This window comes from Tubulanus polymorphus, chromosome 7, assembly GCF_964204645.1.
Source record: "Tubulanus polymorphus chromosome 7, tnTubPoly1.2, whole genome shotgun sequence".
In the NCBI taxonomy this organism is placed as follows: domain Eukaryota; kingdom Metazoa; phylum Nemertea; class Palaeonemertea; order Tubulaniformes; family Tubulanidae; genus Tubulanus; species Tubulanus polymorphus.
In genome coordinates, this window is record NC_134031.1 from 7,904,707 (window position 1) to 7,920,400 (window position 15,694).

The 15,694-nt window shown below is 36.4% G+C and overlaps 2 protein-coding genes across 6 annotated transcripts in view; one reads left to right on the top strand and one right to left on the bottom strand.

Annotated features, from left to right (window-relative positions):
• LOC141908083 (tudor domain-containing protein 5-like) overlaps window positions 1-10,065 on the top strand; it is a 58,757-nt gene extending 48,692 nt beyond the window's left edge. For both annotated transcript variants that reach the window (XM_074797904.1, XM_074797905.1), the window contains 7 exons: window positions 828-1,024; window positions 2,222-2,509; window positions 5,252-5,411; window positions 5,637-5,764; window positions 7,515-7,651; window positions 8,104-8,213; window positions 8,564-10,065. In XM_074797904.1, the coding sequence (XP_074654005.1) occupies window positions 828-1,024; window positions 2,222-2,509; window positions 5,252-5,411; window positions 5,637-5,764; window positions 7,515-7,651; window positions 8,104-8,213; window positions 8,564-9,088 (1,545 nt within the window). In that variant the 3' untranslated portion in view covers window positions 9,089-10,065. The remainder of the gene's footprint in view (window positions 1-827; window positions 1,025-2,221; window positions 2,510-5,251; window positions 5,412-5,636; window positions 5,765-7,514; window positions 7,652-8,103; window positions 8,214-8,563) is intronic.
• Window positions 10,066-11,447: 1,382 nt separating this feature from the next.
• LOC141908245 (flotillin-1-like) overlaps window positions 11,448-15,694 on the bottom strand; it is a 31,508-nt gene continuing 27,261 nt past the window's right edge. For all 4 annotated transcript variants that reach the window (XM_074798190.1, XM_074798187.1, XM_074798188.1 and 1 more), the window contains one exon: window positions 11,448-14,227. In XM_074798190.1, coding sequence (XP_074654291.1) covers window positions 14,198-14,227 — 30 coding nt within the window. In that variant the 3' untranslated portion in view covers window positions 11,448-14,197. The remainder of the gene's footprint in view (window positions 14,228-15,694) is intronic.

Consider the following 15,694-nt stretch of genomic DNA (forward strand, 5'->3'; position numbering starts at 1 on the left):
TTAAGTGCTCGGAAAACACATTTAATTTCTAAAATTTTCTTGGGGGAGGGCCGCCAAACCTCCCGAAATAGCTTCGCGCCTATGGCGCTCGCTAGTGCTGACGGCTATGCCGTCAACTTGTTCACGTGTGTAACTCAAGAAAAAAAACTTGCGGATTTTACAGGTCAGCGTTCTTATCCCTGTTAAACTTTATTCATTAATAGGTTTATGTGACTGTACATGTGTGGCTATACGTATGTATGTATATAGACCGACCTTGAAATGGAATATCAAAGAAAATTACAATTTCTAATGTAATAGATAAAATGTAAGAATTCCACCAAATGTGATGAGCATTACACTAATCAAATTCATTCAGTGCTCCTAAATAAGATGTCTTTCGTAGGCAAAATTGGTTGTTCTTCAGAAAATAAATGAATACGAGCAGCTGTATTTCGGAACAATTTCTCATGATTAGCAAAATATTTTTGTGCCATGATTTGGTTTTTTGCATTGATTAGATTATTGCGCATTGGAACAAGCAATCTGATGTGAAAATATATGAAAATAGATTTGACAATTAATCCTTTTGATTGTGCAAAATAGTTGGTAGACTGGTAAATATGTTATTATACAAAATGCTATATTTCGGCTTAGGAGAGCAGGAATATTACATCTCCATGAATTATGTTGCTCTTTTCTATGGGTATTTGCATGTACATAACTACAGACGGAGTCCTAAAGTGTGGAAAAGTCTGATTAGTTCAATAAACTCTATATTCTTTATAACTCGAATAGACGTATCTGCTTGGGTTAAACTAATTTATCAATGCATTTCTTTTTGACAGAATCGAGTTTTGTCGCTTTGTCTGTGTGACACTAGTGGTGATGAAGATATTCATATTAATGATGTGCTCGTTAACGAAGGCCTCGCCAAATTTTCACCTGATAATATGACGCCTACTAAAGTTATTCAGGACCTTCACACTCTAGCAGAAACCTTAGAACCTGTCACCGAGGATGAAGCAACTTCAGCAATGGGAATGTAAGTTAATATGAATTGCGTTAGACCTGTGTCAAAATTCTTTGAGGGACACTTCTATTTCAAGAAAAAGTGTAATTTTTTACCGAAAAAGGGGCACTTTCTTATTGTAAAAGGGCAGATCTTAAATATGAAGTGCTTGGTTACCTGAATGAATCATTTGAGAATGGAGTACTTTTCCAAAAAAGCATGAAAATTGTGTCCAAATTTCGAAAAAAATTCTTGACCCAAATTTTTTAACACGGACTTTTTGAAGGGCACTTATATTAGCCGCGATCATACGGAGACGATTTGGCCCGGGCCAAATTGGTACGGATCAGGCCCGAGCCAAATTCGGCCCGTGCCGCTCGATACTAAACAATGCTCAAACAAAGCGAAGTGGATCATTTCCGGTGCAATTCAAACGCAATCATTTGTCTGGTGCTAAAATTTGGCTCGGGCCTGGTCCAACGTTTTTGGTCAGGCCAAACAGGCTCGGGCCCATTTGGCACCTGTGTGAACAGTTGTTCCGGGCTTGTGTGATCGCGGCTATGGATGGTACTGATATATTTTCAAATATTTTGATTGGCTTGCATTCAATCAGATTGTGTCCCCTTGGACAGCTCCTTAAGGAGGGCACGTTGTGATAGTGCATTGCTGGGTTATGCGCAACCGCTGTGGTAATCATGACACTAAGATTTCCTTATTTTTGCTGAAGTTTGTTCATGATAGATGTAGCTATTTTTAAGACCAGCAGGAAGAAAATGGTGTCATATTCAATGCAGGGGTACAAAATTTTCCGTTGCTGCATTCATTAAATCATAGAACTATAAGCGAACTTTAAGAGATTTCCTAAAATACAGACCGGTTGCCATTGTTCTGTTCTTAATTTGCATTTTTTATGATTTGTTTATGTTTTTAAACTTAGATAATAAGAAATGCTATCCGAAATGCTCGCAGAGAAAATATTATTGGAAAGGCAAAGGCAAATGCATAGTGATGTCATGAGAGTTTGCATTCCTGTTGGCTTATAATTTATTGTTAAAATACAGCAGTGAAACTTCAGATTCATTAATATGTTCAATGTTCCCACATTGAATTTCAATCCAACAAGATGCACCGGTGAAATGAAAGTACCACAACCCATAATATACTCTATGCATATGTTCCTAGCTTTATTTGTTTTCAAGTTTGCATATGCTATGCTATTTACTTTGCTAGTGAATCGGTTGACGGAGTAGATATGGCTCAACAGCAGTTGAATTTTGATGAACCTGCCGATGAAGAACTTGAACAAATCCCAAGGTTTATCAAACTTGTGCAGTGTGTTGACAACGATATTCATCTAGTCAACTATGGTGGAACAGCGTACCTTCTCAGCGCAGAGATCTCTCGCTGGCTTTGGGATGCAAATGTTTTAAAAGAAAAACTCCGTGCCAAGCGTATGGTCATTTCAAAAGTTTCCGTGAATAAAACTGATGATCCTGAATTATATGAAGAATTTACTCAGTGAGTCAACAAATTACATGAAAATATTCTTTTCGTAGACGTGCTTTCCACTAACCTTTACTTGAATGGATGAATTGTATCATCTACATGAATGATTTATGTTTTAATAATGACTTTTTTTATGACTTAAAACAAGGACAACACAGCCTGAAGATTACTCATTTAAGGGAGGAAATATCCTGAATCTGATTTTGATAGATCTGAAATTATACATTTATACCAAATTAGTCTTAAGGCCTTCCAGTGGGGACCTATTATTACAATCATCTCGACTAACAATTAATGAAAGACAGGATAATGTCCGATTCAAACGCCATGGCATATCAAACTTTTTCAGGATTCATGCAACGTGTACTTTGTTAAGGATTGATTTCAAGCATCATTGGTCAGGTCAGCTTAATTCAAAAATCGTACAGGTTTTGCAAATGTTGCGTAAAGTTTGTAGATTGTAATTGATTCTGTTGGTCTCCCACCTGGAACCTAATCACAAGCGCAAAATATCTTCCAAATAAAATTTTGAATTGGGTGGATGGACTGTGGAAAAGAATATAAAAGAGGAATTCAAATGATGGGAGAAACATAGAAAACTAACTTATAATCATTGATAGTTGAAAAGTTGAAAATTCTGATGGAAATATGAAGACAAATGACATATTCTTTTGAATTATGAAAACACTACCCTCAAAGGCTTAAAGGGGTCATGAAGAGGTTTTTGAGATATGGCTAAAAGTATTTTTTATCATCAATTATACCCTATTTATTGCTTTAGTGGTCAAGAAATTAATTTTTACTTCTTCAATTAGTGTTAAAATGAGAGTTTTGATTGGCCGCGCTGATTCCTTCCCAACCTGGAAGTGTGACGTCATTCTGAGAACCCAAACCAAAACAACATGGTGTAGTGTATAGAAACGGGTGATACTAACAGCGATAAAAGTGCAAAATAGTGACTCAAATACATCAGATTTCAATCAAACGTCTGATGTTTAGGAAGCCAACAGTTGTTACTAATAGACAGTCGAAATTATTCCATTTAATTTGGACCTGATTCCTTAGAATGAAGGAATTTTTGACTATAGAGTACAGCATATTACTACGTCATGCCCGTCGAGCAGTGAGCATTCATCGTCATTAAGTCATTCCCTCTGTAAAAACCACGCGGAGGGGATGACTGATATAGACATCGCAGATATTTCTGTGGGTAGAGATATTTTTATCCAGTACTGGACCATAAAAGCGTCCTGAAACCGTAAACTTGTTCGTGAATCCCAGCCGAGCCTGCGCCATCCCGGCCGTGTAATAGTAATGTGTGCTGCATACATACAGTCAGTATGTTCTACATACTACAGCGATGTGGGTCACTGGGGAAAGCCAGTACTATATGCTGTGGAAAGCGCGTATCTCTTACTACGCATTTAATTTGCGAAAATAGCGTCACTTGGCAGGATAAAAGGCTGTTAGATGATAAAAACATAAGTTTTGTGTATCCAAGTTTATGTGTGCCGTAATATTTGCCACAATCTTTCTCAAAAGTGTGAAGCTAGTTTATACATAGGCCGGGTGTCCTCGCTCTTACGGTCCATCATCTTGGGGCCAAATCTTTGGTTTCGGCAACTAAAATTTGTCGCTGCCTTTATGGGTAGAGTTCATAGCTACACACAGCCAAGGTATTCAAAAGACGGTAAAATAAGCGTGATATTAAACGAAAATGAGCATTGTATCATAACGCTTCTGAGTGTGCTGCAGACGATGTGTTCTCAGAATGACGTCATCAACATCACTGCGCAAACGCGAGCGTCCTGTTGCTACGGCCGTTGCTACGGGCTTTTCTCGAGTTTGGATAAAGATTTTAAAATAATTTTTCACGAGACTACTATAGATGCATACGGTGAATGTTTTACACAAAAAAATTTGATTTAAAATTTTTTTCAAAACCTCTTCATGACCCCATTTAAATGAATTTGTTCTTGTATGACGTTTTTGGTAGAATTCAGGGCAGCGGATACTGTATCTTCCGGCCAACAAACCGACTCGCCCAATAAGCCGAGTGCAGTTTTTAGCCCAATTACGTGGATTTCTTAATGCTTCACCCAATAAGCCGAGGCCCTTTATCAGAAAGTTTAATTCACTGATTTGTCAATTAATTTGTCTTAATTGACGATGTGAGGTTGATCAGTAGCATAATACACTAGCATAATACGTGCACCCTGATGTGTCAGAGTGCTGTCGCCGAGTGACTGCTATTCATAGACTCACTCAGGTGTACGAGAACACTACAGCCATATATTGTAACCTATAAACAGAGACCGCGTGTCTATCGCTGAATGTATTAGCAGACACATGCGGCTCACTGCGGGCGTATATACAAATGTATTCGGTGCCGTTGTGAGGTGATGAAATGAGCTAAGTAATGAAATAGTTCAAAATAGATTGTCCATGGTAAATAATGACCTGAAATAAATATGGACCACTCTTCTTAATTTTGACGATTTTTCGGAGCATTAGAACGACATAGATCGGGAAGTAATTATTTAGGTCAGATCGTATCTGTCCACTAAACTGATCACGATTTTTTCGGGTAAAAATCTGAGGCTAGAAAATCAGCTTATTCGCCGGAAAATACGGTACATATTCCAAATAAAAAAATCCTCACTAGCAGCAAATAACAAAAGGTTGCAGGTTGACAGACAAATATATTAGCTTGAATGGTTCCGATTATCTGCTTTTACCATTTTCATTTATTAGTTATGGAATAGAATCTGTTCTTGCTGAGAATGAAACTACGCTGTATGAACTGCGCTGTGTGCCTCGCATTCTGGATGCTTTCAAATGTTTGTCACTGGAACTTATGAAAGCGGTACGAACTTTGTACGAAGAATTTGATGCAGATGAAATTTACTGGCAGGTAGGTCAATGTTAACCGGACAAATATTCATTCATTCATTAATATACTCCAGCACACTCACATTCGCGAGTATTTTTTGGAGCGTGCGCGTCTGTGTTAAAAGAGGAAGGAAAGGAATGTGCATAGAAAATCTTATTGATAAAAATGATTAAAAAAATTTTTTTTTTAATCCTTTATGATTTTCCTGTTGAGTCTAAATCGATATCTGGTTATCTGCCCTTTTAGGGAAATGAATTGGAAAATGATGAAGAAGAGTTGATTGAATGTGTTGATGAAGAAGAAGTTGGTAATGAGCCTGTAGAATTTGGAATTGAAGAACTTCATTTGATGTTGAAAGCAATGCAATTCAGAAGGTATATATTCTATGTAATTATTGCCTTAAAACATGGATTTTGTGTCAATAGTTCATGATTTTTTTTTCAAAATCTCACTGTGCTGTCTTGGTTTGATAAGTTATACCCCCAGCAACGAAATGTAGGGGGGTATACTGGAGTCAGGTTGTCAGTCGTCCACCCGTGGACACAATCTTGTCTGGAGATCTCCTAAACTACTGGCTCTCTCTTGTAACTTTACGCGTATGTTTTTCTGGATATGTAGTTGCGCATGTGCATTTTATTTTGTTATTGGATCCAAGATGGCCATATTTGTTTTCTTGGATGCTTAATACATGAATAAGATGATGTCAGATAATCTTCTAAATTAAGCAGATTTGATCATAAAAATGTGTTGCAGATATGTAGTTGGTTGAATGCTCAACCCCTGTGCAAAGTTTCAAGGTCACATGATATTCCACGTGGCAACCAGGGGATGCTCAATACATGAAAAAGTGACGATTTCAGATCACATTGTAAAGAAAACATATTTCATTACGTCTCCCTGGTGGGGATTAGGGCACGTGCGATTTCCACCCACATTGAAAATTGAGGTTTTGAGCTTAAATATGGCTGCCATCTTGAATTTCTAATTTGCACAATACAGCCTATAATTCTTGATGGATTTTCATAAAGATGTGCGACCCTATCAAAAATTGAGGTCATCGGCCATCAAATATAACTGCCAGGGCTGCTATCTTGAATTCTCTTGTCAGCACAATACAGCCTACCATTCTTGATTGATTTTCATGAAACTCAGTGTGAGCATTGGGACAGGTGAGATGTCCACCCCTATCTAAAATAGAGGTTATCAGTCATCAAATATGGCCGCCAGGACAGCCATCTTGAATTTCTTCTTAGCCCGATACAGCTTATAATTCTTGATGGATTTTCATGATTCTTGAAGATTGGGGCAGGTAAGATGTTCAACTCTGAAAATGGAGGTCATTGCGCATCCAATATGGTCACTAGGGCAGACATCTTGAATTTCTTGCTAGCATGATACAGTCTACAATTCTTAAAGGATTTACATGAAACTTGGTGTGATGATTGGGGCAGATAAGATGTTCCCCACTCTCGAAAATGGAGGTCGTCAGCCATCAAATATGGCCTTCAGGGTAGCCATCATGAATTTCTCGTTTAGCATGTTACAGCCTGGAATATCTGATGGTTATCCACGAAACTGGATGTGAGAGTTAAGACAGGTTTATCTGTGTTCGACTTTAATTCGAACAAAGTGGGGGAGAGTGTAGTGCGGGGGGTTATTTAAGGCTGCAAGGCTTAATTCTAGTTAGTTGTATTTCTCATTGTGAAAAGATATTCAAAGAGTATCTATTTGATCGTTGGAAGCCTATATCTTAAAATTGTATTCTTTACTTAGTCGTTCTTATCTGTACTATGGCTGGTTCCCTCTCACCTTCTCATGTTTTCTGAATTTATAGCCAGTAGATAATATTATGGCTTTCTGTTGGACAGGTAAGTACGGCTAAGGAAAACAAAATGTTAATTCTAAGAATAGTAATTTAACTCTGAGTTCTTTTAACACATTGACTGCCAGCCACTCAAGATACGTGTTAGAAGTTTACTGAATTATGCCAGCGCATTTCTTCGTGTTATGAGAATATTCTTGCTGCTATCCTTACTTTAAGCAGACTTGGTTTTGGTAGAAGTTAAGAGGGTCCATCTGGGCGATTTTGCTTCTTACTCATTTTTCTTCATTCATGAATTATAGGAAGCGTTTGTTAATGGAGATGCAGCAGGGCTCTGTAACAGCATCTGTCGATGCGATGAAAGCAGTTGAGATTCAGATGTCTAAGTTAAAGGAGAAAATTTGCCATTTGGAAGGAAAGGAAAACATTCAGAATGGAGGTAATGATCCAAATAACCGTTATGGGCAAGAATCAAATGCCACATTTAGGAAATGAGGTCACTGTTTCTATGATTATCTGACTTACTCAGGCACGTTGGAAGCAATTTTTGATTGCTGCGGCCAAATACCGATTTTGGACAGCTTCTAAATATTGCCGCGGCAAATTTACTTAATTTCTCCAAAAAATGTGGTATTCAGAAGAAAATAAAACGTCTTTCAGTAAACTATTGCCACGGCTTTCGCCGCTGCAGTCGCACTTCCAACGCCACTGCATTCGTCAGTTTTGTGAGATATTTTAGCATACATTGATTATTTGTTTCAATATTTTAATGTGTCTGAAGTACTGAACATAGGTATATGTTACCGGAAAGTGGTGTATTGATAATAGTAGTGTATTAATAATTGGTAGTTATGGATCGGTATTCTAAAGATAGTAATATTTTTTATTTAGAACCTTTTCATGACAGAGGAGACAATTTGTCTATGCCAGCTGATGTATTCATTCATAAGTGTATTGGAGATCAGTATAGAGCGTCTGGAGATCAAATGAATGACAAACAGGTAAGCAGTTAGACACTATAATTTGTTCGATGATTGTAGCGAGTATCAAGCTTGTTGACTACTTCTTGTTCACGAGGGATAGAAGTTCCATTGAGGAATACCCTCCAGTAAAGCACTGCAGTGCTCATCACTAGAGTCGAGTCTTCGCGGAATTAACTCTTTTTCGAATGGGATTAATTAACACGTTAGGCATGTTTTGTGATTATAGTGAAGTAATTGATTTCCAGAGGGCTCTAATTCAAGCATATCACCAATTTCCGAGTGCATCTGTATTTGTATTTACTGCTGTAAATTTCTAAATACGAAAAAATATTTAAGTATTATATTATCTTGACAATTTGTTTTGACAGGTGCTGAAAGAACCAGCTTCTATCCCAGCCAACAAACCTGTGTCAAAAGATTTGAACAAAATAATTTTGTCGCCACCGGGTGGCCTAAAAAGATCTCATCCACCAACCGCACAAGAGATTTACCACCACATGCAGCACGGTCTTATCGCAACCGACAATTTAGGTAGTACACACAATCGTGATGTTAAATCTATTAATTTGGTTCATCCTATGCCACAAAAACTGTCAGCTGATCCAGGCATGGGTCAATACGGACCACCATACTCCTTCCCTGTATTGACGGCAGAGCAACAGCAGCAAGTTATTAATCAACAATTATCACAAATGATGCTTTCGCAGACATTCTCTAATTTCAATGCGCCATCACCTGGTGCAGTTCTCAGCCAGATGCCTGGAATGAATTTGATGGGTATGAACATTCCTCCAATGAGTTTCGGTCGTGGTCAGAACTGTTATATGCCTGATATGTCAAAACTTATGTTTGCAAATCTTGGTGGACTGCCGAAACAAATGAACAATCAATAGACTAAAAATTCAATGAGTGAAATACTTAAAGTAAATTGTGCGATAAGTTTTAGTACTTGATTTTATGGAAATTATTCACAAATAGTCCTAATGTTAAGCAGAAATTTGAAAAAAGAAATGGACAAATATATTACTTGCAATGTTTTAGTTGTGTGCTGTGAGTGCTGTTTGCGTTGGTGGCAAAATAATGAAGTTAGGCACATTTCGATTGACTTATACAAATTACTTCACCGAGAAAGTTGATATGAGTTATAGTGTGGTGATGCTTGATATTCTAGATACCTTTGCACATATGTACCTTATTTTGAGTGCACATCTTACCATGAGTATTCATGTATTTTAGTTACCACCGTAACAGCTCATATGTACCTACTGCTTCCGAATTCAAAATTGTTTTATAAATTCAGATTTTTACTCCAGTACTGTACCGGTACTTTGTACGTTGTAATTGTTGTGTACGATATATGGAATTCATGTGTCGTAATAATTTCCTTTTGACAATCCAATGGTTTTCATGTTTTTCATATATATTTTCCCAGAAAAATTAAGATATGGTCTTTTTTATTATGACGTGTGGGTGTGTATATATTCTCAACTCGGCTGAGGAAAGCGCAACATTTTTTGTTATTGAATTATCATAGTTTTTATATAGCCATAGTACTTAAAAACTAGAATCGTAGTGTGCTTTTTATTTCTGCTTTATCTTCAGGTAGTTCCAAATCTAATGTCTGCATGAAATACAGATTTATGATGTATAATAGCATCCTTCTAAGCTGAAAAAACTTTTTAACACTGAAGGTGCATTGGAATTATTGGAACCTAAATGATGTTTTTAGAAAATGTTAAACAATTCAATATAATACAGTTAGTTTCATTTTCAATTAGTGGTATATTTCTCTTTGCATTTAATTTGTTTTAGAACAAGCATTTGTTTCTCATTTTATAAAAACCGATATAGTATTATAATGTACAGACATCTTGCAATTATCGTACTCTTTATTTACTTTGTAATATGAAATTATAAAAGAAAATAAATTTTTGTATGTAAATGAATAAATACCCGGTAGCTTTCCAAATGAATTTTCAAAGTATCTCGTATAACGTAATCACTGAACACATTAAGAAACAACGAACCCAGTCATTTCCTACCATGAGCTGAATAAACCAAAACAGAAACTTATTTAGACTAACAAATCGATTGAGTTTATCTGTGCGATGAGCCGCTGCAAGCCTTTAAATTAAACATTCTGCATACATCCACTTTTTTCGTTCCTTCGTCAACTTCTTGAAGTATTTTGACTGAAGTGGCCAAAATCAACCTGCATGCGTTTGTGAGGCCCCGTTGTCGAAAATATGAACGGATAAGGTGTATGTACTGTTACTACGTTAACTTTTCAGTATAACTACACGGGAGGTTCAGTATACAAGCAATGCTTTGTACTATTGAACATATGGGTTCGATTGATCAATATTTTCTGCTGCGGCCTCGTCGAATTACATTGTAACCGACAAAAATTGCACTTTAGGCACAAAATTTACTTCGTTGTATCCGATATTTTGTTGTAAACGATCTTGTTAAAACCGATGGAAATTTAAGGAAAAAACAACTTTTTTGCTGGGACACGGAAATTTCCTTGAAACCGATATTTCGTTATAAACAATCTGGAGGTTTGACTGTAATCACTTTTTGTCTCCTGGATAGTACACTGGAGACACTGAGTGCTCGGAGCAGCTTGGATTCACTGATAGTACAAGTGACTAAAAATTGCCTGTCTGCATTAGGTGCTAGTCATAGTTAACCTTGGTTAATCCGTCCCCGCTTAATTCATGCAAGCAGCATTATTCATCAAAACTTGATTAGTTCCATTTTTAAATAACCTTATTCCCTACGAACTGTGTTCAACTCGTACTCTGTATTTTCACTTCCACAAATACGTGGTCCCATTTCAAATTTCTATCTTAAATCTGTTTCTATCTAAATGTTATCCAGATCAGCTTTTGGGAACACACATTTATCGTGGAAATAATATAACTGACTGCAATCTTAAGAGGATGATATGGTCAGTAGGAAATCCATCAATGTCATTGTCCATGGTCTGTTCCTTCTCTCTAAAATTTTTTTTTGTCCAGCAGCTCAACATATCCCACACAGATGTATAGATCACCAGAGACCATGTAAAATGGCCGCCAGTCTGCACAAAATTTCTAGATTTTATGTTGGTTTATTCTGGTAACATGGCTGATGCAGGGCTATGAACCATGTTGATTAATAATCATCAAAGGAACAAGCATTTAATTTTTTACTCCAGTTTTCAATGAATAATAACTCCAACGTACATTAATCAAACCATTTTATTCACAAATAAAATAATGAGTACCACTAATAAAATCTATGTAGATAACCTATATTACTAAAACTGGGAACACTAATAACATTGAAGTACAATAAGTATAATACTTGAGACAAGTACTACATGCATGATGATAACAGTGAATAATGTTTTATGTCCTATCTGAACACACAATTGGCACACATTTTTCAAAGGCAGCATTCCTTGCAAATATGATAGAATTTCCACTCCCTAATAGTTTTGAATGGTTTATGCTATGAGTACAACTTCCCACAGCAGGGATTTGGAGCTGGTGGCATCGAGACTCAGACGAGCTAGTGTAGACATGGTTGATAATAAGGGTCTGGCCATTTCATATTGCAACACTTAGATTATGAGATTATGAGGACAAACATTATAACATTTCAAAATATATTAAATAATTTACACATACATAAGAAATCATGAACTGTTTGGTATACCTTAACCTGTATCACTATTTAGTCATTCTCTAACTAATTCTATGGCTTAGCAGTGAAATGTAATACAATGTTCGAATATGAAGGTTTTTAGTTGTTATCTATTCCACAAGTTGTTATCTATTGCTGGGAACTTATAATACAGTGCACTCTCAATCGTCCGTCAACATAGGGACAAGGCAATTAATTTTTCACGGATAAAATTTTTTTCCTGGCATTGCCATCGTGTACTTATTTGCTTCACAAAAGACAAAGATCTACTCCCCTACTTAACAAAAATATCCAATACGCTGCTGCATCAAAAATCAAGTGCTGAAGCATTATTTTGTCACAAAAAACAGCCGAGTTTGAAATATTTTCTTGCCAGCTATGTGATAGCGGTGAAGACATATTTTACGGTAGAACTTACTTAACATAATTAGGTACTGCCCAGATTTCTCTGTATCGAGTAAAATTCAAATTATGAATGATCTAGTTTTAGTGGCTCCTGGTTAAATGGACCAACTATTTCATCCAAAGTGAAAATCTGATTGAAAAATTGGGATTACGGGTACTTGAGTTCTAAGCGGTTACCAAATTTGGTGGACGATCGGATATGAATAATTCTAGGGAAATCCATAAACATGTTTTTGGTAGATGCAGAGCCTGCTGGTTAAAAAGACTGGAGAGTACACTGGAAATAATTGGGATATTTCTGAACTTATATATACCAGCATATACCAGACAAACAGGGCTGCTGAAGTTGAATATTTTTCAGGAACATTTCAAAAAATTGTAACACTCAATAAGTTATCAAATTCAGGTCGAAGGTCTAGGTTTAATAAATCCATATTTCCCAGTTCATTTCAACAAGGTTACACTGTTAACTGCACTATTTTGAATACACTTTACATACGACTATATTTTATTGCACATTTATGATAAAAATGCTCCAGTATTGGTGGAGACTCTACTCGTTTACATCACTTCATTACAGTATGACAATGAATTGATTTAGATTAGTACACCGCTATCATGTTTACATTCCAATGATCGTACAAGCAAGTGGAAACAAAAGTATAATGACGTGAAGTGTTTATACACTGAATACAATCTCCATTTAATAGATTATTCTAGCGAACATTTTATATACTAAAGAACAAGCAGCAAGAAGTGTATGCGATGGATATGTATAGATTTAAATGGTGAAACTTTTTGCAGTACATCTGAACAAAAACTGCAGCATGCATCTGGTCTCCTCCTTAAACTTTCATTTACCAGTAAATTTCTTCATAAATACCGATATGTAAGACGAGATAACTGACATGTAAGATGAGATATAGTCAAACTTGCTTAGGTAGTCATAGTTGTTACGGTTTACACTTAGCAACTTGAATAAGAAATCAAAATTGGGAGTAAAACATAATGACGACTCAGCTGAGTTTGACTTAATACAAATAGCAGAAAAAGGGGTACTCAAACACTATAACACGTACACAGTGTATACTTTTGAATTTTCCATGATTTTTGTGTACGGCAAACTAAGAAAACATCTTTCATGCTAAAATTTCTGAAAACCTTACATACAGAATGAATGATACAACCATTTGTAAGAAATGGTTCGATGTAGTTAATAGTCAAGCCCACCTATGTTGGATCAGGATAAGTTGGATTTTGACCTAGGCCATGTGATAATACAGTGGCTTGTTATTTCATTCAAAAATTCCTATAAATATCTACCCTTGAGTTATACAAATAAGTTGGATTTTTGGATTAATCGTTGCTCATTTTGTGATTCAAATGATCAATATCCATTCATTTGTTTGACTTATCATCAGATATTTGGGTGACATTTCTAGCTGCTACAGATAGAATTTTCCAATGTCAGTGCATAATTGATCTTTGGTCAGTCACGCGGTCATCCTTGCGTTACCTACTAGACAAAACTTAACCATGCACCGGTACGTAGATACCACCACTGTCATTACAAGTAACTCCAATCTGAGAAATCTCAAAATGCTTCCATTACTCTTGGATTGTCTAGAGGCCAAGCAGGCTTGACTAAACATGTAACCCTTTGGACTAATTTTCCGGCAGACAATAGATTACATTATGATAATGATTCGAGTCAGATAAAGCTCATTATATTACCCAAAGACGAATCTACTCGTAGAAATCGACCAATATTTGATTGTGGCTTTCAGTAGAAAAATAACGAAGTACATGTACATGAAACTACACGTATAAAAAGTGTGTTAATCTTGTGACATCTTCTGCTAAACAAACCGACAATCTTCATATTCCTGTTGATGACAATTTATTTATACTCTTCTCACAGCGGCCTTCATTGACTGGAATACAAAAGAGAAATGTTTATTACCATTATACCAAATGCAAAGTCTATTCCGAACTTTCACTCATTAATTACATAAACCTGTTACACTAAGCCTGCCTTACTAAGCTTTGACTAAGTTGAGATAAAAACTAAATCATTTCTGATTTTTCCGATCCTTAACTCGGACATCATCCATGTCTGAGTTTGGCCAGGTTTATCAATTCCATAATGACTAGCCACTGAACGTTGTTAATTTTGTCACCAACAATGAAAGTGACTAGTCAATCCCAGGCTAATAATTTACACAATTCAATCGTGTTTTCATAAGTAGCACACACAGCGACTGGAGCTGGCAGGAACAAATACCTCAGATAAATCTTTTCCCTTGGTCTAATTGATTTGAATACGGAAAAGAGTTATTGAATTTTCTGATATTTCAAAAAAAAAAAATGTAATTTGGATTTGCTGTTTACCTTGTTCAATTAAGTAAAATTGAATTGAATTTGATATTTTCTGCAGAATAAAATTTGATTGAATTTGCAGTTTGAACACATGGCTAATTAGCACATCAAGGTCATTCATCCGATTTGAGAAAAAGCTATTTTTTCCGGACTTTGCACAATTGTCAATGATATTTTCTGTAGTGCAAATAAAAATATTCCTCCCAAAAACCAAATCTACTAAAGATTTCACAGAAATCGATATTGAAATACAATTTTAGATCTTACAATAAAACCCGGCAGTAAAACGGTAGATGATACAGCAGGTTCATGTGAACACCTGCTGATCTCTGCGGCTAAGCCAATCATAGAGGAGTCTTTGCTTCCTAATTGGCTTTTTAAAACAGATATTTTTGCGACCAGATTTTCACGAAAAAGCTCATATAAATTTTAACGAGGCCCTCTTTCAAAATTCAACTTCATAGGGGTTGGAGAATGGATAATGCTCTCATGAATGATTTGTATGAATATATGCTCAGTTGCACAGTCAAAGAGCCTTTACTCTGGAAACTGTCATTTAAATTCCCTCCATTTGTATAGTAATAGGCTCAGCATAAGGCTGGCCTAAAAATTGATCAACAGTTGCAGCCTCTAGGCTGTTTTCCCCTGATGGCCATAATTTGAATCAATCAACAATTGCAGCCTCTAGGCTGTTAATGTTGTTTTTCAGGTCGGTCCCCGAGTGCTACAATTTTAATCGAATCGACCCCATTTTAAATAGGGTTTTTGCCCAAGTGATACCCTACTTGTGCGCCAAGTTTGAAATAAATCAGTCAACAATTGCAGCCCCTAGGCTGTTAACGTCGTTTTTCATGTCGGCCCCCCCCCCCGGTGGCCATTATTCAAATCGAATTGACCCAATTTTAAATAAGATTCGGGGCTAAGTGATACCCTACTTGTGTACCAAGTTTGAAAACAATCGGTCAACAATTGCGGCCTCTAGGCTCGTATTGTCGTTTTTCATGTCGGCCCCCTGGTGGCAA